The following is a 24922-nucleotide window of genomic DNA, read 5'->3' on the forward strand; positions in this document are numbered from 1 at the left end:
GGATTTTGGATCTTATTCAAGGAAAAGAAAAAAGCATCTGTCGCTTCCAGATAAAGGCATCTCACTTCTGTCATTTTTTTGTTTTGTGTTTCCCCCCAGTAACACAGAGTCACAATGCCACACTACCTGTCATGGCCTGCTGGTCATCCACCATTAACTTTAAACTTTTTCCTCGCCGAACCACACGCACTGTGTGCCACTCATTATCATTGAGGTTATAGCCAGCAAAAAGGGTTTCTGGACCTTTGCCTGTAGGATATGCCAAACAGTCATTATGCAATCTTTAAATCAGTTTACATGTGAACCTCACAGAGAAAGAGAGAGAGACAGAGAGACTGGCTGGGCAAATGTTAAAACTCACCAAAAGTCACATCAAGCAAGAAAATTACGAAGTATAAACAAACCTCAAAATATAGAGCTACTATGTTAAGACACTTCTACTGTATATTTAACTACAGAAATGTATTGTATATGCACATTTAATGAACCAGGTTGTCATAAATAGGCACAGTCAACATGGATTTAGTTATGCACTTTCCAGTCACACGCAAGCCTTTAAGAAACGGGATTACTGCAGCCAGAACTTCAGCATGTGTATACAAGACTGGATTTTTATTTCTTCATTAAAAACAGTTTGGGGGAAAGGTACAAGTGGTAAGTGTGCGTGCATGTGTGTTATAATTTTCTGAATCTATGTCAGCTTCTCAGCCTATGTTTGTTTATTAGGACTTCTCAGGTGATCATCTATTACCTTATCATCCAGATGACTCATTAATATTCAAATCCAGTACCTTCTGATGTCAGCAGACCTTCAAACCATACTTTCCTTTTTCATTTAATGGATACCTTTTTTGTAATCTGTTGGTTTTGTAAGCAGTACAACAAGCACTTTTGAAGCAAATATAATTCTACATATAGCACGATGTACTTGCAATAACTGAAGTATTCGCAAATCTAGGAAACAGCTTATCTTTCATACCCAAGAAAAAATTTCTCAGAAGAAAATGATTATGGAAATTGTCCCTTGCACTGTTGACCAAGGAGAGAAAGAAAGAGAGAAAATCCTGACTATGAACTATCATTAATATGAGCAGGTGATTGACCAAGCACTGAACTGATCAATCAAAGCTTCTGTGCTCAAACCTGAGTTATTGGACCTACGCAGAGACTATCCAAAAGGTTAAGCTACTCTGCAATTAATAAATTACATTCTTGCAAAATAGAAACCTCCCTGCCCTGTTTTTCCAGTTCCTGTGGCAGAATAAAGGCTGCTGATAACTAAAAGAGACCTATAGTAAAGTACCATTTGACACAAAACCATTAGGGTTACACCGAGTCATACCATTACCTCCACTACGTCCTCGCAGGTGACTAGATCCCACGTGTCAGCCTGCTTTTAAAAGGGATATGCCACTGGCTCTGAAACTCTCCCACATTTCTTTTTGAATTCTTTTCCACCCAGTGCAGGCTAGCTGTGATGGATGAGATCTACTAATAAATGGGTACTGTATGATATTGTCTAAAAATCAAAGTCTCTCTGACTTCAGGACTGCATGGAGGGAAAAAGACACTAATCGCTTGATGTAGCTGTTCAGTTTTCATCTCAGACTTTTTCCATTTTCTATCAGCATTTTTTTAATCGCTGCTGGTTCATTGCCCTGCTTTTATATGCAATATTTGCTATTTTGAGCATGTCAAGGGATCTCCAGGAATAAAAATATTAGCTACAGCAAAGGCAGTGAGATTCTGATAACATCATGTTGCTTTCTGTATGCCTCTGTATTGACACTAAGCTAGGAAAGGCATGCAAACCCAGCGGAAAGAGATATATATGTACTCACTGATGTCAACTACCTGAATTGTTCTATTCCTTATGTGTTTACTTTCTTTGACAAGAGAAAGACCAGTGTTGCATAAAGCTTAAGTGAATAATGTTCTCTCTGGATATGGTGATATAGGTGCAGTGAATAATGCTCTTTAAACAATTTCTATTATTCTATTGAGCACTTCAATAGAAGCAATTTCCAACTAGATTTGGGAGACAAGGGATGGATTTACAAAAAGATGCTTAAATGACATGAGTAACAAACTTAGTGAGAGTCAATAGGCCTGCCTAGAAATAAATCACTTATTATTATTTTAAAAGTGTTAGCCCTTCTTAATTTGTTAGTCCAACTCTTTTTTTTTTTTAAAAATGTTTAAGTAGTTGAACTACTTAATCTCCCTTATCTCACAACAGATCTCTAAAAGACCTAAAAGCACATGCAATTTTAATTTGCTCTCACATTAACAACCTGCTGTAGTGTCCCATTCATGTAAAGGTGCCTCAGTGTACATAAATATCAAATCCAACTTGTCTGCTCACATTTATATAGGCAAATGTCTATTATCTCTTTTAAAGGTTAGGGACTTGTAAACTCTTCCTCTTGCAGAATTAAATGTATGTTATCCTAAGTATCAGTCTATTTCCTTTGCAAGAGTACTCCGAGTAAAAAAAAATAAAAAATAAATCAGGACAGAACTACCTGTAAACTGCCTTTGTTTGCAGTACATGCAATCCTAAACTGGATTAAGGGGAACTACGGTGAAAGGGCTATGAAAAGGATGAACCTGGGTATAAGAGACTACGGGAGCAATGCATCAAAACCAGTCCTGGCCTTGTAGAAAGTAGCTATCTTGCACAGAAAAGAGGCTTTTCTTTCCTGAAGCCAATTTCTACCTGAGGAGAGGGTTTTTTGCTTTGTCATAGAGAGCACAAGGAACTACAAAATAACAAGACCAGTGTCCAAGTATTGCGTATGTACCCATCACATCATGTTGCATCTCCGCAAAGTAGCACAGTTTTCCATGGCCACTGGAGAGGTGGATGAGGAAGGACGGTTGCCCATCATTCCTGTAGAGAACGTAGCCCTTGGGCTGCTTCCTGGCCAAGAACATGCTTTTGCATATGAAAGCAGTAAACGTCCTTGTCAGCAGTGTATTTAGGAGAAAATTTTCTAAATGCTTAGACACAAAACCATGTAGGAATCCCATGATACCACACAAGAGTACAAGGACTGCAGAAGAAAACTCTTAGGGTATCTCATTAAATGGCATTAGCCAACCTCAAACGTAGTTTGTATTAGTACTTTTCTCATGGACTTTCAAACATATTGACGTGAAATTAATTTAAACATCATATTATTGAGATCCTAACAGTTCAGACTTTTCTTCTGTCCTGGTTTATAGTGCTCTAGTTTATAGTGAATCTACTATAAATCTAAATCATTGGCTCTCCAGTCTTATTCTGAATTTAGAATGACTTGATTCCACTTAATTTAAGTCACACAAGCAGAAAGCGCTGTTGTATTTAAATAAGAATTGGCGCATTGCCACGGGACACACACACACACGGGACACACGGACACAGGACTGGGCTTTTTTTACCCTCTTCTCTCTAAAAACATTAAATATCTCCCATGAGACAAAAAGCAAGAACCCTAATTTAAAAAAAAAAAAAAAAAAGTGGGTTGGTTTTTTTTTTCTGTTTTCTATGGACTGATACCACTCTTCCAACCTTATATCTCTCCACTGCTATTTCCCATGCTGTCCTTCCCCTGGAACTCATTTGCCTCCTTCTAGACAGGACACAGTTAATTTGCTTCATGTACCCAGCACTTGCTCACTTTGAGCTACTGATTCTCTCAAGTGTGAATAACTTAATCATAAACCTTTTCTTTCAGAGACAAGTTGTAACCTGCAAAAATCCACTAAGTATCTCTTCTTGCTTAAGTATGAAATTTATTATCAATGTCTATGTTCAGCCCTTTTCCTATTTTAAAGGCTTAAATAACTACTAGATTTTATGCATCCCTAGAGTGAATGGATAGTACCAAATAAAAAAAAAAGTATAGGCACTTTTATGGCTCCTACAATTTGCTCACAGTCCATCATGTCAGTAAACTCTGCACATCCATTTGGAAGCAGATAATTGCTTGTATAACCCTCTTTTTACATGGGAAAATACAGACTGTGCAGCCAGTCAATAGAGGTACAAATCTTGATGATACAGTTAATTATGAACTGCAACATACAAAGGTAAAGCCCCAAATATCCTAATTTGTAGCTTTACTTAGGCACCCAAAGTTGAGCTTACTTTGTTTTCAGCACCTCAGCTAGAACTTAACTGCCTTTGGTCCTTTTTAAAGTTACAGGAAAAAAAGTATGATCCTCCAAAAGAGAAATCTTATTCTCAGCATGCTGAATATACTAAATGTTCTCTGAAGATTCCTGTTCTCTTTGCTGTTTTGTGAGGAGCCTATCCAGCCTAATTCAAATGCTGAAAATTTGCTGAATTCAAATGGGCCTGTTAATTGATGGTAACACACATACTTACTTTTTCTCTTACACGTATCTATCCTGTTGTACTTACATTGGGAGATTTTTTTACCAACAGTTTGAACAGAAATTCATAAACCCCAAACCGATTACTTTGAAACAAGATACTAGCTTTTGGCATTGTACCAAAACACATTCAAAACTAGTTGTCCGAACCAAACACAAGAATTATCACTGACTCTTCAAGTGCCATCCACCACCAACAACGCGTATACCAAAATGCCACCCAAGCTTGCTTGGGCCATTCAATTCTGTGATCAAAAGCAGATCTCAAAAATGAAGTATTGAAAGAAAGACAAAGTAAATAGAGACTAACAAGGGAGACCGGATGGTTCAGTGAATGCTGTACTAACCTATGGAACCCAAGTTAGTTACAAGCAAATCACTACTAGATTTATTGGTCAGTACAAGAAACATCAGTGGTTTCAGCCTAGTTTGCCAACAGATAACTGTGCATACTACCGCAATCAATATCAGATAGCATTTCCCATTTGAAATTTGAGAGAATACATGGACAAAAGGACAAAATCCTGAGATCACTCCAGTTAATAGAGAATATTACTTTGAGGGTTTCAAACAGAGTTTTAGAGCTAAAATAACATACACATAGCAAGCTGAACTGTAAAGACAGTGGCTCTGAGAAACATCTAAGAGTGTTATTGCAAATACCTGATACAGAAGCAGAGAACTCTCTGCCTTCTCATTTATCCTGCTTTCCAGGGTAAACCTAGCATGCCTGGAATCTAGGCCTCTGTTCCAGCAAGCAGCCAGTCTCACAGCTCTGTGCAAACCTCATGAGGCATCTATGTTACACAACAGTCTGCAGCACAAAGTTCAGAAAAGGTTCTCCCAGAACTAGATGCAGAAACACAAGACAAACAGGGGAAGGCATCTTAATCTTCGTTATCCTTGCTGTGGTGATTGGCTGCAGAAACAATTCTGGTCTTCCAAATCACTCATTTGCAAACTTGAATTTAAAAAGTCATTTTTTCTAGTGAATCAACTCAATTTTAAATGACTGCATCTGCATCATCCTGAAAATCCCTGACTATGCATGTTTCTTACTAATAGAAAAACTTAGTTGCCTTTTAAATATCAACAATGTTTATCAGTTTACCATGCAAAGCTAACTGATAAATTAACTTGAAAAACTCTTATTGCAGGGCGAAGACATTTTTTCAACTGCATTTTCTTCCTAACAGACTCATACAGAAACTTCCACAAGAACAGCACATTTACTGAATAGTATCAAGCAAAACACATCAATCTGCACCGCTTGATCAAAATGTTCCAGCCCACAATGGCTTTATTATAGGCAAAATTGCTTTTGGCAATTTGGGTAAAGTATTGGCAGTTTAGGGTATTTTTATTACTTTTTAAAACAAAACCTGACATTTCAGAAATTAAAATGAAGGAGATTAGAGTTACTAATATCATTCATTAGCCTTCATTTCAGCTGTAGAACAGATTTGCTCGTATTATTTTGAGTAACAGAAATATAATATTAAATCTGTTTCTGTACATGCACTCATATAGAAATGCAGAAGCTAAACAAGGTAGTTCTGAAAATTCTGCTGGTTTCCTCTACATGACCAAACTACAGACAGGCTGCATTTAATATTGATGTAGTTCACTAGTAAGGAAAACCAGCATACAGAGTGAATGCACTGGGGAAGAAAAATCCACAGAAGGATATAAAAACCAACCAATCCAGGAATCAAGCACCAGATCCAGGTCTGAGGACAAAGTTTTCTAAGTCATTTGCCTGTCGCTTTTCTCTTTTCTACGAATTTGCTTCCCCCGCCCATGGTGTGAACTGCTCAGTATTTCCCCTCTCCCAGCTTTGTCTACCTTTTGCCTTAAGCAAACTATTGAAGTTGAGGTGTGAGAATGCACATACTCATCCATTAATTTCTTTAAACCTGTGAGATATTAACTGTTGGGGACACATAAGGGTTTAAATAGAGCCGGTAGATCAAGGCAGGAGGGCAGAACATAGGCAGAACTATTGGACTAAATTAAATCTAAGGATTCTTGGTGTCTGCCAGGAAAGGTGCTGATGATAAACTACTGTCTTGTGAAAGCCTATTCTCTACGAACAGAACGAGGACCACTACTGAATTTCAACAGGATGGAGAAAGAAAGAAACATCAGAAAGTAGCAAGCTTTTGAGAGTTGCAAGTCTTGGCCTCTAGACTTTCCTGCCACATCAAAGTATATGTAGAACACACACTCTCAAAATTGGAAGTCTGCTTTGCTGGTTAATAAAGTTGAACCATATTTCTTGAAAAAGAAAGTTTTGAAATTGCAGTTACAACTATATGTGAACTCAGAGTGCATGAGAGGATAAAACTGATTTTATTACTGCATTATGAAATGTCTAACCCAGCTCAGAGACATTTCTCGACACATTACTTAAAACATTTATTGTTAGGAATCAGCTGCATTTTAATTTAGTTTTGTAAGTCATATATCTAAGCAAGTGAAACACAAACAGCCCTAAGGACACGTAATTTTCCTCCTTCTTGGAAATAATGAAAGAAAAGTATCTTTTAAAAGCTAAAACCAGAAGTCAGCTAGATCCCTGTATTTTTAATAAGAGTGCAGTTTCTTTTTTGTACTGTTCTCTGAGGATCATGACTATCAGAAAATGTGCTAAAGGTACTAAAGGTTTTATGAATCTACCCCAAGGCCCTGAACTAAAGCACAAAGTCAATGAGCTTGAAATATAGTTGTTGCTTTGTCAGCTCACTGCTGAACATTTTCAGCCAAATTTCCAGAAATTATGTTGAACTCGACAATTGACTTTGCTGCAGGTAAGGTGAGAGTGAACTAACAATACATGGCAATCCTATGGCAATTTAAAGCAAGTTTCAGTGTAAGATTATTTACTTTGTATTTACTGCAGGTAAAAAACCGTGCACTTGCAAAGATCATGCAGCATTACAAACACACTGTAAGGTCATATCCTGCCTTGAATCACACTAAATTTTTTAAAGTGAACCCAAATGCTAGGACTCTGACTTGGTATTCAGCAGATTCACTTCCACAAACTACTCGTGTGACTTCCAGTAAAACTTAATTTGTTTTTGCCTTAGTTTGGCATGGCTGCTATAATTAAAAATTCCAAGAATTTTAAGCTGAATACGTTTAAGCATTTTGTTTTAAGTACGGTGCATTTAACACAAACACTTTCAAGTCAACATCTTCAACTTCATTCTACCTATGCTACTGCAGGACATTAGGAAAGCAGCTATTTCACCAGCCTGCTATCCCATTTTCTCAGCCAGCTCCCCTGTACTCCTGTAGCCAAGCCTGAGAAAAGATCACAGAAAGATGACAGTAAGGGAATTGTAGGATCACAGAACGGTTTGGGTTGGAAGGGACCTTAAAGACCATCTAGTTCCAACCTCCCTACTATGGGCAAGGACACCTTCCACTAGACCAGGTTGCTCCAAGCCCCATCCAACCTGGTCTCGAACACCTCCAGGGATGGGGCAGCCACAGCCTCTCTGGGCAACCTGTTCCAGTGCCTCATCACCCTCACAATAAAGAATTTCTTCCTTACGTCTAATCTAAATCTACCCTCAAGGGATCTGAAGAGCCTGAACCAAGTCACTGCAACAACTCACCTAGACACACAGTGACACTGAATAATACCAGGGGAAAAAACCCAAGAAACTATTTGGTTAGATAACTGAAATAATTTGTTTTTTAAAGGATAATCCACTATAAGATAGCATATTGCACAACAAAGAATAAAATGGGAAATTTCAATTCATTTACAATACTGAAATTTTCCCATGCAGAATGTTTGTGTTACAGAGAGCTTTCTTATACTGAAAGTTTGTTTCAATGAAAACTCCTTTTAAGTACTCTTTAACAAAAAAATTGTAAAACTGGTAGAGAAAAGAATGGCTAATTCATCTGGAGTTACTAGTGTTTGCTTTTTTTTTTCTACTTATAATGGAAACAGGACTGAAAATAATAAGAACTGACTTGGCAACTCCTGTGTAAAATAGTACCAAAACTAACATGAAACCCCAATTTTAATCAATACTGAACTTCAATTTTTTAAAAGTAAATATCCATTGTTCTGATATGACTTTAACAGCAGCCAGGATATCTAATCTTCATTAATTCTGTGTGAATTCAGAGTTCTGTCGATAGTACTGATTTATGAGATGTGGGCTTAAACTAAGGGGAAAAAAGTAATCCTAAGATGAGTTCAAGTTTATTTTCCGCTCTGCCAAGAAGAGTTAGACCTCAGCAGACTCATCATTCTTCTCTTGACTACCCAAACAAAAGCCCCTAAACCTACAAAACAGGAAGGCAGAAACACATACATTCCCTGTCCTGGATTTCTAGAAACAGCGAGAATACTCCTCTAAGCTTTCAAAGAAATGGAAAGCGATACACCTGGCAATCTCCTTTTCCTTAGATATCATCTCTACAAATTACTATTCAAATTCAGTGCCTCAGCTTCCAGAGGAACTTGCTGTCTCCTCCGAACCCAAGAGATCTGGAGGAATTCTGGCTTCGAAGAAGGATTTCAACATGTGATGGCTGTCTAAATAACTTTGATAATCTAGACTTTAATTGCTGATCTGCAAATCACTGTCATTCAGCTAATAAATACAAAAACCGACTGAGATCCACAGCTGCTGCAGGGAACAGATATAGCAGATCTCTAAGTGTACCCTGATGGTGGAGACACCCTTTATGAGTCTGAAGAACCCGTGCTCCTGTTTTCTACTGCTAAGTCTGCCCTCTTTCTTTCCACTTAAACCCAGTGAAGGAAAAATAACCTTGGCTGCAGTGATTTTTGCAGAAAAAGTTAGTACACACTTGATTTTTTTTTTTTTTTTCCCCCCCAAGAGAATTGGAATATTTACTGTACTTTGGTTAGATTGTAACTGACAACTGGAAAGAAGCAGAAACAGCTTTGATCACACATTAGCCTTTCTGACTTTGATATTGACTGTGCCCATTTATATCAAACCATGGCTGTCAAAACTCTGAAGTACATTTTAAAAATATAAGTAAGCACAACTTAAGTATGCTTCTCCATAATTTACCTTTTTATAAAACCCATTACCTTTATGTTTAGGCAAAAATGAACATAACAAAAAAACCACTTAAATATTCCATTTTACCCTTAAATCTTGCACATTGTGCTTAAGAATAAGCAGATTGGTAACTAGTTGGCACAGAAAGGAAAAGAATTTGGACTGTGACTTTATTTCAAGAATAAGCTCCTCCTAATTTACAGGTGTCTTCATCCCAGGCACAGCTGTTACAAAATACTAACAATTAAATCTCACATTCATATCCCTTCTTTTCCTTTTTCTTTTTTTAAATGAAAATACTAAATTATAACATTTTGCCTAGTTAAGGAGAAAGAGAATAATGTTTAAAGATTTGGGATTGTTGATTGTTATTTAAGTTATTGAAAATATTTTTATACTCATCATGGATCAAAAAGCACAATTTCTTGACACTGCTTATTCTTGGATGCTTCTACATGGATGGGAGTCAAGCAAGGAGCACTAAAATAGGCATTTCCTATTATTTTCAGAAATTACAAGTAGATGAATACAAAGCCTCTGATGACTTTACTGGGTATAGGATTGGTCTCTGATTTTTTTATGACTTACACAATAGATGACACCTAAGGCCTATGCTTATTTTCCTGTATATTCCTAAACTATTTCACAAAATACTTATAAACCCACACTTTTTCTGATTTGTCTTTCTTCATTACTATGTCATGTCATTCTTGGTCCCAGTTTAGCCTTGTAAAGTTTTGTCACTACAGTGTCATAGTTCATGATGACTTTTAGACCTTTTCAGCTTCTGAAGAGCCACCAGTTCAGCTGCACCAGGTTTCATTCAGAATTTAAGATTCCTGATGTTCTCAGTGGTACGGGCCATAGGACAGAGCACTTAGCATATTAACAGTAGCAAGGTCATATAAAGTGAATATGTATCTTAAGATTTCAATGCTCCAGGACTATTTAAAAGGGGTAAACCCCACACATTAATGGTTGTTTGAATCTTTCTTATAAACAAAATTTCTTTTAAAGGAAAAAAGACCCTGAATTTTTCAGACTGAAATTGAAGACAATATTGTAAATATTCTTTAAATGTTGAGTTAGGTCTGATACTCCTTATCTGCAAGAAACTAATCTGAATACTAATTACCAGGGAACCTATAAAAATTTCCCTATAAAATCAGCATTTTTTTCAGACAGACCTTTTCAGGATTCCTGAGCTTAAAGTAAGATTTAAAAAATTACCACATACTTATCCCAATAAAGATTTTGTTGGGAACAAAAGTTCTCAACTGTCTTAGATATCACTTATGTTTGAGATAGTTTGTATAAGTTTAACATGGCATTTCATTACAGGTAAATTTTCAGCAACTCTTTCAGCTTCTTCATGTATTTCTCACCCAAAAGACCAATGCGTGTTTCTGTCCTGCAAACAAGGCCTTTTTCTGCATTCTGAATCAAAACTTTTCACGCTACATTTCAGCTGCTTCTAAACCTATTACTTTCTCAGACATATATTTATGGTGGCTAAATGAAACTGAAGATAACTGTGACATCTGCAGTAGTGAGTTTTAGTTTTACTGTTTCATTGTTCACTTGCAACTTTCGGGGAATTTCACTTTGCAGTTATGGCTGCTCAAGCATCTGCATGCTAACAATATATACAGCCAAGCACCTTTTGCTATCTGGTATTTCCAAGCTGTTGCTTGCTCTGTCTCTTGCATGACTGTATAAAACTAAAACAGCATGACTTTTAAAACTGAGTAAATGGAATTGATTTCACCATTGAAAGAATCTCTCAAATGCTCTATTGCCACTTGTTATCTCTTAAGGATTGTGCTCCGTGTCAGTGAATGACAAAATTTTGTTACTAAAAAAAAAAAAAACAAAACAAAAACAAGTAAGCTTCTTGACCAGAGATGCTACTTGCACTTTCTTAAGGTGCAATCTGTATCTTGGTTTATGTAATTTTAGGAAGTCAAGAATCCACATTGTAGTCTTTTCTAGCTAGTGCTACTCTTATTCATAGCTGATTAGCTTGTCAACTGGCTTCCTAAGTGCCTCCTATCACCTGCAAAACGTTAGCTGGAGATGCAAGAATACTTCTCCTGAAAGCCCACGGTATACATTCTTCCCTCCTAAGGACCAGCATACTTGCTTTCAAGCTGCGGAAATGTTACACGGCACAAACCGCACAGACAATCAAAGGATAGCAGTAAGCACAACACAAATTCAACAGGTAATTTTCACCTATACTCAACAACTATAGTGCTTAAATTTTGGTAAAACTAGAATTCCTTAGATGGTAGCGAGCATACTAGCTATGCTTGTTATTCTTCATTTCTGATCCGATTTCCAGAAGTCACACGTAAACAGTTCATGGCATGTGAGTGAAAGATGGAATTGTTGACTTACCTATTTGGTCTTTCTCTTCCAGACAGATTTTACTATTAGTGAGAAAAGACTTAATGTGCAGAGACAGAGAGGAACTTTTCACTAATGAAATGTTATTTCTACATACATGCGCTTCACTCCTTGGAGGAAAATCTCACAGAATATAGAATGAATGAGAAATAATACCAAAGAGTTAGTACAAGCTACATTAACCATAGCTCCCTTTTTTCTTTAATAGCTTTTTCTCATTCCATGTCTTGGTCTTCATCTTGTGCCTTGTTGCTTCAAGACTGCCTAGACAAATAAGTGCTGCAGAATTCTTTGCACACTTCCCAAGGGGGACTGCATCTCAGAAAGCCAATCTTGATGTCTCAACAGAGTAATATCTCCTTTGAAGTGACTTGTCTGATGGATTGAGGCCTAGAAATCAGCTGGAAGGGAGCATAAGTTAACCTCTTGACATGTCATCCAAAAAAGAAATGTGCTTGGATGGAAATTTTAACAACTACCTGAATATAATTTGTTAAAGTCATTGTCAAGAAGAGATAATAAGGAAGCAGTTATGTGGTTCCAGTAATAAGCTACTGAGTGCTTAAAATGTTATGAAAGATGTTTCATGCATTTTAATAGACACAAATGCAAAATGTGCTAGATACAGAGTAAGTGTTTTTAATATAAGAAACTGCTCATCAGTGACATGCACTGGGTAGATGTTTTTAACACTATTAGCTCTTCAAAAAAAAGCACATTGAAAAATGAATTACTGTTCTTATAACATTAATGGAGAATAATATTGTAGCTAAGTGCTTGCTAGACTTCTTCAGCAAGGCCGACCTTATGGAATGATGACTTGCTGCAGAGAAGTGAAGCAATGATAAAATAGCCCACCTTTTTGAAACAGCCATACAGCTAAAACTAATACATACTTACACAATCTTTTCTGCAGATGCAATAAAGGAGGGGCCATCAAAATGCCACAGATGGCTCAGGAACCAGGTTCTGTGAACTTACATTTATTCAGAGAACTCTACTGTTGCGTTAGAGTGCTACTAATGGAAACGACAAAGGCTCTACGCCCATGTACTCTTCGCTGCTGTCTGTAATCGGATCCCACCGGTCTTAATGCTTAGGGAGCAAGATAACTGCTTACCAGGGATTTGTTCCACACTTCCAGCAGCACAAATGTAGAAATGTATCAAAATAATTTTAATTTAAGAAAGATTTTAGTTTGGTACCTCTTCTTTTCCCCTCCTTTTTTTCTTTCTTTCTTTGATTGAAGAGGAGAGAGTGAATCTCTCCCTAAACAGCTTGGTTCTAATCACACCAAACTGAAAAATAGGATCTGATCTAACCCTCACTGACTTTGGTTGCACTGTTTTTTATAATGTAGAAGTGTTCTGTTCATAATAGCTATTAATGAGAGGGACAGACAGAAACTTAGCAATTCACCTCAACATATGTTAGACCTACTGCAATGCTCACTGGCTGTGTTAGTGAGAACCAGACATCCCTTTCAAAGTTCACCCTCTCAATTCTGTATTTCCCGTCTCCCTTATCTCTTACCCGTGTATATCCATTTTATTAAAAAAAAATCCAAACGCTTATTATGTGAATTCTTTACAAGTATATATTAGGACAGAATGATGGCTGTGAGCGTGCGACGTGTTGATCAGAAAAGCAGTATCTACCTGCAGAGAGATGGCAATTTGTTTGGTTTTCCTTGAAAAGTTCTGAGGATAAGCACAGCAGCATTGATTCAGTAAGGCATCATATTCAGAAAAAGTCCTACGCATGTTCTTAATATACTTAGATGCTTTCTGAACAGAACTATTAATGATTTTAGTATCTTGTCAGATTCATTTGGAAAAAAACCTGAAGTTTCCATCACCTGAAAAACACTCTTCAAACTATAATGCTATAATAGAAAGACTGCAGCATTTCCATTTATAAGAACTCCTAAATGTTTTCCACAAACGTATTAAAAAATGAGCATCACAACAGCATTATTTGTTAGAAACAGAGCCCTAAGAAACAAATGAGGAATAACATGAAAAGCAAATAAAGGTATTTATACATGAAGTCTGAGAATATTTCCAATCCGAGTATAAATTTAGAGCCATTATCAACTGAGCAGTGCTGAGTTAGTATTATTTCTTCTTAATACTGAACGCTAACAAAGATTTTTTTTATAAAAAGAACTACAGTCCAAGATTTCTTGTCAGAAAACTCTTGGTACCAAGACAAAAAAAAATATTCACAATGCTTAGGGACATATGAAATAGCCAAATTAATGGTTTACCCTAGCTTGACTGATTTTGTCAGTTAACTAAGAATGATTTTTTTTTTTTTTTTTGAGAATTTATTGAAATATTGGCTTGTGTCATCTGCTGCCATCTGCGTGGTAATGCTCTTAATTTCCACAGAATCTGATTACAAAGTTTAGAATGACTGTATACAACGCAGCTGATGATAGATTTATATATTATTTTCAGTAGCAATTTCCTGTTTGGTCTGAATACAGGGTATAAACTAGTGGTAAAATGATTAGGAAAAGAAGCTGCAAAATAAGAGGGGAAATGGTGAATAAGACAAAAGCTGCTCTACTGAATGTTACACCCGAGTTCTGTATTGTCTTGCATTCTGCCTTTGACAATGACCAGCAATTGATGTTTAGAGAGGAAAGGAACAATATTAAGGGACTTTCCCCTAATTATTTGCTATCAGCTTCCAGCAGCTAGTAGTTTACAGAATTTCAGAGCTAAGGCTGCATGTAAATCATCAGCTTTAATAGCAATGACAAACTTTTGTTCCATTAAAAAAAAATATCTGTTTGGGAACATGAGGATGGCCTTGCCAGGTGAGAGAGCTAGTCCAGCACTGTACTTTCAACAGCAGCTGAGAAAAGCAGGGCCACTGTATCGTAATTACTGTAACACAGTCACAGCTTCCAGTGACATATTAGAGACTACTGAAGCTACAGAAACTGCCTTATCACAAAAAATCCTTGATGTATTTCAGTTTCATACTACTTATTGACTTTTTGATGCTTCTTATGGCTCTGTAATCATATCTTTATAAAAATACACTCATATTCTCTCAAGTATCTTCCCCCCCCCCCCCCCCTAGCTTGCCTAGCTCCTGCATGTAGGAAAGCCAAGCCATATTTGGAATCCTCCTATTTAAATTCATCATAAGAAACAGGAACTAAAAACCACATACAGCATCCAGGATGTTGATAAACAATGACTGCACAATAGCAAAATACTGTTTTCTGTTCTGGTCTTGCTTCCTTTCCCCATAGCTACTAACATCCTTTGGGATTTCTGGTCACCTCTGAGCACTGATCTGTTTTACAAGAGCTATTTACAATGACTGCGTAATTTCTTCAGCTCAGTGCTAACAGACTCCATTGCTGTGCTTGCATAATTAAGGTTACATTTTCTGGTATGAATTACTTTGTACATATTGATATTTAATTCCACCTACCATTTTACTATCTTGTTATTCAGAGTTTAAAAACCTTTTGGAAAACCCTCATAAGCAGCATTTCATTTGATTTTCCTAAATAATCTCATTGCATCTGCAACTACTATCATCTCAGTGTTCCTCCTCTTCTCTCAATCATTTATGAATGTCAGTAGAGATTCCTGCGGGACCAGTTGGTAGCAGAGCTTTACCGTGAAACGACTGCCGTTGCAGCCCAGGTCGCTAATATGAATGACATTCCGTTGGCTTTTATATACTCTTCTCCAGAAGAGAATAGTATTCAATTGCTTTGCTACAACTGATTAGAATAGCAGTCCTCAATATCCCCACAAGATTAGACTGTAACACCCACTTTCTGCCATGAAAAACATTATAAGAATAATTTAAGTCACCAGTCCTGAAATGCAATTAAGTCATCTTCCTTCTCAAAAGCTAAATGGGAAAAACATAAGAGTACAATATGAGAAATTCAGGACCTGTTATACATAAAAAACTTACTTTCTACTGCTTCTTCCCATTAAAAAAATAGTAGAAAGGCCTAGTCTACTTCATCTGACAAGTCCTTTTATGAAAAACTGATAGCACCAATATGAGCTAGACACACAAAACCCCCTTGCATATAAACCAGGATTTATTAATTCAGGACAATCTATTCTTATAGATCTAGCACATCCTGGAGGCTGCTTTGTCCCTATTGGTAAAATGAGAATTTACATGGCTTGCAGCAACCTTTGCTTTCCTACCCTCCAAGAGTCCTCTTGTCATATTTAATATTTTGGAGGATCTCCTGCTCCCCACTCCCCTTTAAGAGTTCAGGCTGAAGGTTCAGAGGGAACAACTTCAGTCAACTCCAGAGCATGCCCTTAGACTCTGCTGGTAATACCTTGGCAGCATACCAACGGTCAGAGCAGCTGATATACAACCGCTCCACGGCCCTGACTCGTGTCGCCCCACATATACACTAAATTCAAAATTATCTATACCTGGCTTTGTAAAATTGAACTATACAGTGAAATACTACAACTGGAAGGTCTACTGCTTTTCAGCAATCTTAAAGAAGCTTCTGAAAACATTTATGTGGTAGTGCTAAAAAAGCAAGTCTTTATCTGAATGTTAACCTAATGATTTTTCACCACCAATTAGGGCAACTATCCTCATTGTATGAATTTTCAAATTCACTTAAATAGCCATATGTTTAAGCTTTTACTGCTGCCATTTTTACTGTGTTGGCTATTGCAGAGAACACCACTGTGCCTTGAGAAAGCCACAGATATAAAACTATTATATATTTGATTACTGAGGCCCCTGTTCAATCAGTTCTATCTTTAAAGTACAGTAAGTAGAATGTGGGACTTGAAAAGATAAAAATAAGATGGATGAATAGAGTGAAAAGAAAGGAAAGAAGCACACACACAAAAAAGAAAAACATCTGCTTTCTAGTAAGAGAACTTGGAATGATATTTTATTGACAGTCTGCCAGAAGACTAATGGTAATTTTCCCCTCTGCTAGCTAAGAAAAAGCAAACACAGATGAGGTTTTATAAGCAGCAAGTAGAACGCAGGCACAGAAATAAACTTTATTGCTGTCCTTCATGTAGGCTGAAAGCACTGATGGAGCGAAGCCTTCAGTCCCCACCAGCCGACCTTGAAACTTTTGTCAGCAGGGAGAAAGTAAATATGATAGACCCTTAAATGGTCAGCTGGCAAATCTAAAGCACTTATTTTCGCTCTAATGAAGGTTTGAGCTTTTGTTTGCGATGTTAATATGACAATTCTCTCCTGTGCCCCAGCTAAGCAGATTCAGGCCTGAGCTAGAGGGGAACTTATGGGGGCCTGACCACTGGTGTTGATAAATGACACATGTGCAAGACTCTTCTCACGATTTCTTTGTAATTAGCCAGTTGATTCAAATTTTCCTATGACCTTTTTTAGTTCAAGTTTCTAATTGTTTTTTCTCTTAACAACTATAACTGGATAGGGAAGGGGTAAAAATGGCCGCCTTTTAGATGACTTGAGTATTTCCCTGCAAGATTTCTGTGTTTATCAAAGCATATATTTTGGCTGAGAAATCAGTACATACAAGACTGATTTTTTTTTTCAGTCGCCCACTAAGGGAGAGAGCCTACACTCAGAAGTCCAATATACCTTCACTGCCACCTTCTCAGAATCCTCTCCCAAGCCAAACTACATCCATATGGAATTTCACAGAAAGCTACAACACCAAACTGATTGCAGACTTTTGTTATCTTAAGTGAACGGTCAAAAAGCACAGCATCCCCTCAGCTGGCATCTCCCAACATGTATCTTCTTCTTGATGCTCAATGGCTTTTCCTCAAGCTTGAAATTCCCTAAAACTGGGCCTCTGATATTTCCTAGGTTCAACTTACAGCTAGTTTTATGAACCAAATTCAGGAGAGAAGGAAAATAGCTATGATGTATTTAACTGAAGATGCAGACATTTACCCAGAAATCCTTCCAACATTTCCCTTCAGTTGTCTGAAATCTCTCTTCCTTAACTGATACAGATTAAGCATTCCACATCTCAAGAAGTGATGTTTCTGCCTTTATGTAAATAACATGTATTTTTCCAGGATGTTGTTGCTTAGATGTAGGCCAGATGAATTCACTTTGGGACAGCATAAGCCTGCATTGCTGAAAAAAGCAATCTGCTCTCTCTACCAGAGGTTGTTTTTCTACCGTCTCCACACCATTCCCGCCTCCCTCCTTTCCTGTTTTATTCTAAAGCAGGTGTCCATGTGTGTCTTGTGATACAACTGCTCAGAAAACTGCAGCAAGTTAAAATTAACTGTTTTGTTAACAGGTCATTTTTTGAGTCAAATTTGCCACACGGACACTTTTGGGCTGGCAGCAAAGCAATAGGCAATGCAAGAGCAGGACCAGCAGACAGGAAGAGGGTTAGAAGAACGTGATTTTAAAGTAAATGAAAAACTTAAGAGACAGATGAAATTCTGCAGCACAAACCCCAAAGAATATTTATACGGAGCATTTGAATAATGATCAGCAGGGGCCCTGCTGGTTCCCTTTGCATTCTCAGCTAAGTTACTCCTACCGTGCAAGGACCAGAGGTGACTTTCTCAGAAATGTTTTTGAGTGTTAACATCTATCGGCATCTTGGAAACGCCTACTGCGTATTTATGACTTATCACCAAAAAAAGCCAAGTCACAGCCCTTGCCCTAGGTGTTCCCAAGGAGCAGAAGCAACTTACAAGTGAGAGGAAAGAGGTACTAACTTTTCTCCGGAGCAGGTGGGCAAGTAGACTGCAGGGAGAGGTGAATGGCTTTGTCATCATACCTCCAGTAAGACAATTCATACGATGGGCTTACGTGGCATAACCTGTGGGGCACCACTTCTTTTCACCCTCTATTTAACAGAGAATAAGCAACAAGAAGGATCTCTCCTAACTGGCTTCTGTGGCTGTACAGAATAAATTATGGGCTGTCCCTTAACTACTTTAGTCCTCTTGATTATGTTTATCCAGGCTATGTTACTTTCAAACCTGAACTTTTTTTTCTTAGCCTGGGTGTTTTCAACCTGACTTCCCAACAGAGTGCCTGAAACAAGATAGGGGATGGTATTGCTGCAGATTCAGGACTAAGCACTAAGGACTCCAGTGAGAGGCTCTGAGCAAAGAAGCAGTTTTCCTTTTTGTACGTCCTTCAACCTTTTCCTTTGATTAGATTAAAATGATGGTTTCTGTTAGCAACTAGTAGATTGTAATCAGAACCTGACTGAAAAGGGCCACGTATGTTTTCAGTTTTGTTGCACAGCAGCAGACCCTGTTCTTCAGGAAATTATGTGAAAAGGGACTGAATGCCAAGGAATCCAATGATGCCATGTTCTAAATCTGCAAAGTATAGCCACAGCTTTAAAAGAATTATTTATAATTATTTCCAACTTTATACCACAAACAGAGGGGAGTCCCTGACTGAACTTGCAGTGAAAGTACCCTGCCGATTTGCTCTATGGTAAAGCTCTTTTTACATATTTTTAGCAGGCTGTCAGCCATACTGAATGAGAAAAAGATCAAAACCACCTCACACAATTCATAAGCACTGTGTAAGAAAACAGGCCAAATACAAAGTCTTACATTTTGGGGGGAGCTACAATATTCTACCATTTTAATGGTTTTCTACTGTCAACGACAACAAAAAAGGAGCAAATAATATATTCTAATAAATCTTTTCACCAAATAGTGAGGCGTTAATACATGGAAAGTGATTAATGATTTGCTCATCACAGTAGATTTTGCAATATCCATAAGACCACAGCTGAAGACACTGGACTTTGCAAAAAAATGCATTTTTACAAGCAGTAGCTTTCAAAAGGAGGTATAGTCTTCATTTAAGCTTTCCTGCTGCTTAAAATCTATATACAAACTGAAAACATACTGTAATTGAGCACCGTTGCTGGTTCTTCAATACATATAATGCTCCTGTTATTTACCAATATTCTGACACAGCTCCCTGTCATGGTCTGGATTCGTAGGATACCTTGACAAGAAAAAAGCTTCAGTAACAGATGTGACATATTCCAAACAGAACAATTTAATTTAAGCATCTGTAATGTGCACATCTGCAGAATAGCAAACTTTTAAAGGGGTAGACCTACAAAAGAAAAACAGATTAAGGACTACAGGGAAAAAGAGAGAAATTAAACAGAGTGAGAAAACAAAACAAGAGGAAAAAAACAAAGGATATAAAGAATGGATGAAGAACTAGGTAGACACAGAAGGAAGGGGTGCATGCAAATACAAGTGAAGGGGCGCTTCACTGGAAGGACAAACAGCAAAGCCTTAAAGCCCAGGAAATTGTTCCTAAATTGGAAAGGTGGACACCGAGCTTGCAAAGCTGGTTGATACATTCCCTGGGGAATAGTATACATGTATCCTGCTACAGTGCTCCCTGCTTCCCAACATTCCGCTATTCTAAGTAATTTCTTATAACAGTCCTATATTTGAGTATAACTTAATTCAGTGGGATGACTATATGAATTATTGCCTACAGAAGCAAAACTGTACCAGACAACTGACCTAAATCACTCCTGCCACCAACGTGTGCCACTAGTGGAGCAATCTTTCACAGCAGCATTCAAAAAAAGTACTATCCTGTCTCTCTTCACAGTGAACAAAAGTATCAGAGTCAGAAATGAAAGCCAGCTATTTGTCAGTTAACATTATTATTTGTATAATGTATCAATTAATAAAAAGAATCTATGGTCCTACTCTGCTGACTCATATAAAAAATGTAGACAATTTATTGTCAGAAATGAGAGCAATGCAAAAAAATCCACAAAAGATGAAATAACATGTAAAACTGCACAAGCCTGTGAAAAAACTATATAGCATATAAAAAAGCAGCCTCTAGAGTTAGAGGTGCCTGGAATTTTTCAGATGCTAGTGTTCTGGAAGCATTAAAACTGGGACAAAAAGGAATTTAAATTTAGTCAGGATAGTAGCCCTTAACATTGCAGCAATGAAAAATACAGAAATACAGCACACCTGTATTTGTTTACAAGCCATTCAAAAACTGTTATTGATCTGTCATGTAAACTTTATGGGATTAAGTTCTGTCTTTAAGTAATACTAGGGAAAAACCCCATTCAATTCAATAGGATTCACCAATGTTTATAATTTATTCTTTACAGTCTGCAATTAAAAGGTAACAATTACTTCCCTCTCTGAAAGGGAAAAATATATTTATTTTATTTTTTATAGTGTTTCTCCTTTGGCAATTTTTAAGGATTAGCTTATCAATTTTGTATATAATGTATAAGAGCTGTATAGCAACCAACTTAATTTCTTTTTAGAGAACGACTAGTGCCAAGAAATGCTGCACATTCATGTTATTTGAACCAACATCGTTCACCTCAGTCTTGTCTTTAAATGAATTCTGCAGTCCATGAAAACTAATACTGAAACCATAGTAGCCATTTCTGTTCATAACAGAAGTTTTCCCCTTTCTCCTGATGTCAGCCTCAACATTGACCTATCCGTAACTGCAGTTTAAGAGGACCATTTATTTCACTGCCTGACAGACAATTTTGTTTTGTAAACTTGCAGCTCTAAAGAACACAGTGAAGCAATTTAAGGATGTACAAGACCAACATTTCAGCAATAGTATTTTCTGATTGACATAAGACAGAATTTCTAGCGGTGTAAGGTTTTATAGAGATACCAATCTTCTAACCTAGCACAAAATAAGAACAGTTTGACTTTAGTATGCCACGCAGTTCCATAAAAATGGCATGAAGTGAACGGTCTCCATAATGTTTTTAATGAGACACAAGCTCAGTAGCGACCTGACACCTGATTAACATCTGAAAATTTTTAAAAAGTCGGTATTTCAAACAAGGAAGACCACAAAATGCCACCTCTTCTGCAACACAAGACATTGGCTAAAGGTGAAGGCATGACAAAGCATAGACCAATTGCTACCAAAATTTCCGCTCTGACCAGCCAACAGTTAGTCATTTGATCTGCAGTGAGTAGAAGACAGGTTTTAGGCTGCACTCGGGGAAAAATAGGAGAAGGAGGTGCAATATTTTATTCACTAGGTTTGTAATTCACTGTAGGAAAGAAGGTGCTTACATTCATATTTTCCTTTTCTTCTCTCGAGCAAAACACCAATTTTTATGTTTGGTTCTAATTTTTTTTTAAAGCTCTCTCTCCAAATGCAAACCAGATAGCTTCCTCCTGACCTTAACTGTGTTACTAGTCTAGCTATAATAAATAGTATTTCAGTCCCAACAGTGAAATTATATTAAGAGGACTAATTTCTAAGCAACAGAAATGGGAAAAATCTGAAAAAAGTTTCTCAAACATGAAACCCAGACTTCTATCAACATGAAATCAGGACTGATAAACATCCAGCTCTCAGCAGACCCCCAAAGATAGGCACTGAACTATTACAGCATTTACCCAATTAAGACTCAAGTTCTGGATGCTGTTACTTTGAAATGAATTGTGTTCCACTAAAATCCATTACATTGTCTAATAAGCAAGCATTTTCTAAGGACTGCTTAGAGCAATAATTCTTCATCATCTAAAAATTAAAACAGAAATTGCTCATGAAACATTATCTGGTTGTTGAAAAACTACAGCGGGTGCTGGTAAGAAAGCATTGTAGTACTTACCGTACCAAAAGCTCACAAAAACCTGTTCAGTACACAAACACCAAAGGGAGGTGGAACTAACCATGAAAGTTCATTTCTAATAACAAAAAGGCTATAAACAAACCATAAAGAAAAATAACTTACGAGTATTTGATACCAAGGATATTTTGTACAGAGGTTATGCTGCTTCCGTACGAGACCAAGAACTTGTAACTGCTAATTCAATTCAGTACATATATTTCTCCTGTTTACAATCCTCTAATTGGAGGTTTATTACTTACTCTGCATTTGCAGGTTCTCTTTTGATCCAAAACTTGCTTAAGAATAGAAACTAGAAATTATTTTAATTTATTTTTATGACACCTCATTTTGTCCAAAAATAGATTAAAAAAAACCAAAACACCTATTGTATTGTGGCTTTATTACTCTTTTTTTTTTTTCCTATGCTAGAAATTCCTTTTTCAGAGGAGTTTTCTAATTTTATTAAGGAAGTTAAGAAAAGAGCAATGCTGCTTTTCCTAGGGAAAAAGGAATTTACCAGCAGCAAACTCATTACTTTTCTGCTCAAAAAGCTGCTTGTCTAATACTTGGAAATCTTTTTCTAATTGGGACTTTGTCAGGGGAAAAAATAGTGTCCTGTGACAGACCAACAAAATGTTTCTGAGATTTTTCATGACCTTACGCGTTTTGTCAACAGAGAACGGACATTTTTGTCAAGTGGAAACATTTGTTTTGATAACTGAACAATTTTATTTATTTATTTAATATAAGGATTAATATATAATCTTTACGCCTTGGTACCTACAAGCATTTCCTTTACTGTATTGAAAAGCCTGTCTGGTTTTAAGTATGGTTTAGATTAAAAACCTGCCCCAAGAAAATTTTGGTTTTTTATTACAAATGCTGTATTTTTGTCTTGTAAAGTTATTCATTGAAAAAAAAAAATCTATTAGCAGATGACACATTATAAATAACTGCACTTCCTATTTTGCTCTGTGGACTATAAAACTATTATGGGATATTATGTTAATGTCTTTTGGGAAACTATTAACAACTACAAATTCTACCTACGCAGTTTGTTGTTTAGCTTTGTTTCTATTTGCATAAAGCCAGTCCTCTGGCCTGCAGAACCTGTTAGGAAGGGAAAGAAAAAACAACCCAAAACTCAAATCTACCATACTTACTATCAATAATTTTGTTGACACCATTCAGGAATTCCATAGACTCAAAATAAAATCACAGTCCTTTTTCTCCTTTCAGAATATAGCCTCTTAATCCAAATAATATCAGAGAAGTTAAAATTTAGTCCATTCATCTGGCAAATGTTTCCCTCTGTTTCATAAACATGCATATCACAGAGAAAAATTGTTCAATTTAAGGTTCCTTACATGATTAGAGTGTAAAAAATCATCATAGAAATATGGTTATTCTCAGACTTGATAATTTCTTATATTGTACTTAAAATGTAATGTATTGCATTTCCATAAAACAAAGATTTAGCAAAACCAATTGTGTTATAAGCAGCCAGTAAATACAGTTAATTGTCTAGGAGGATTATAAAATAGAAAATCTTGTACTACGGACAATTATGTTCCAGCAGTCTCACCACAAGTTGGAAGTAAAATGTCAAGAAAACTAGGAGAACGCAGGGCAGAATATGCGACAGCTTATCAGAAATACTGGTTCAAAAATTCTGTGGCTACTGTAAGTAAAATAGCCCATCTAGAATAATACAGTACTACAGGTACCATTTCCTCTATGTATGGTTACAACCTGTAGAATACTTCCTTTTTTAACTTTCTAGTTAAAAGTTATATCCTATAGGAAAGACAAAAAACGCACACTAGAGTATATGATGACTTTTTACACAGCGATAACTAATCATCACATTTCATTAATAAATTATCAAGCGCTTGCAAGCTGTCCACAATCTTTTTCATCTAGTTTGCATATTTTATAATGGTGGAATAACATTTTAAAAAGTTTGAATAGGCACTTACTGGAATTACAGTTAATCCTGATACAGTCTAGATGGGGAAGAATAGATGAAAAATGAAAATTTATCCTTCAAGGTAATAGCTGCAGACATCCAATAAAATCACAGTCCACCCTTCCGGGGACAGACACATGCAAATATGGCCACTCCATATCATCAGTCTTTACATACTGTTATAACCCAGATATACTGCGATAAATCTTTATAAATAGAAACGACAAATAGGGTAAAAATGGCCAATTTCAAACAAAGCTACATGGTGACAAATCTAAGTGAAAAATCAGGATTAAATGTCAAAGATGCTTAACTGAGGCAGGCTGCAACTTTCTCCCCATCTGTGAAAGAACAGGTAATTTCTCTCAATGCAATTAGAAAGTGCTCCGTCACAATGGGTCATAGAGCAAGCCGGGCCACAATCAGACATCTTGGACAACTTGTGTATAGTATACCTCAAAGGCTGATCTTCCAAAACTAAGTATTAAA

The 24922-nt window shown here is 36.8% G+C and overlaps 1 protein-coding gene across 23 annotated transcripts in view; it reads right to left on the bottom strand.

Annotated features, from left to right (window-relative positions):
* Positions 1-24922, bottom strand: part of NRXN1 (neurexin 1) — a 720174-nt gene that overhangs the window by 379038 nt on the left and 316214 nt on the right. For 14 of the 23 annotated variants that reach the window (XM_049833861.1, XM_049833855.1, XM_049833868.1 and 11 more), the window contains 2 exons: positions 24444-24470; positions 127-249 (listed from right to left, as the gene is read on the bottom strand). In XM_049833861.1, the coding sequence (XP_049689818.1) occupies positions 127-249; positions 24444-24470 (150 nt within the window). The remainder of the gene's footprint in view (positions 1-126; positions 250-24443; positions 24471-24922) is intronic. The other 9 variants (XM_049833873.1, XM_049833872.1, XM_049833882.1 and 6 more) reach the window with 1 other exon arrangement.

The sequence above is a fragment of the Accipiter gentilis genome, chromosome 30 (genome assembly GCF_929443795.1).
Source record: "Accipiter gentilis chromosome 30, bAccGen1.1, whole genome shotgun sequence".
NCBI lineage: Eukaryota > Metazoa > Chordata > Aves > Accipitriformes > Accipitridae > Astur > Astur gentilis.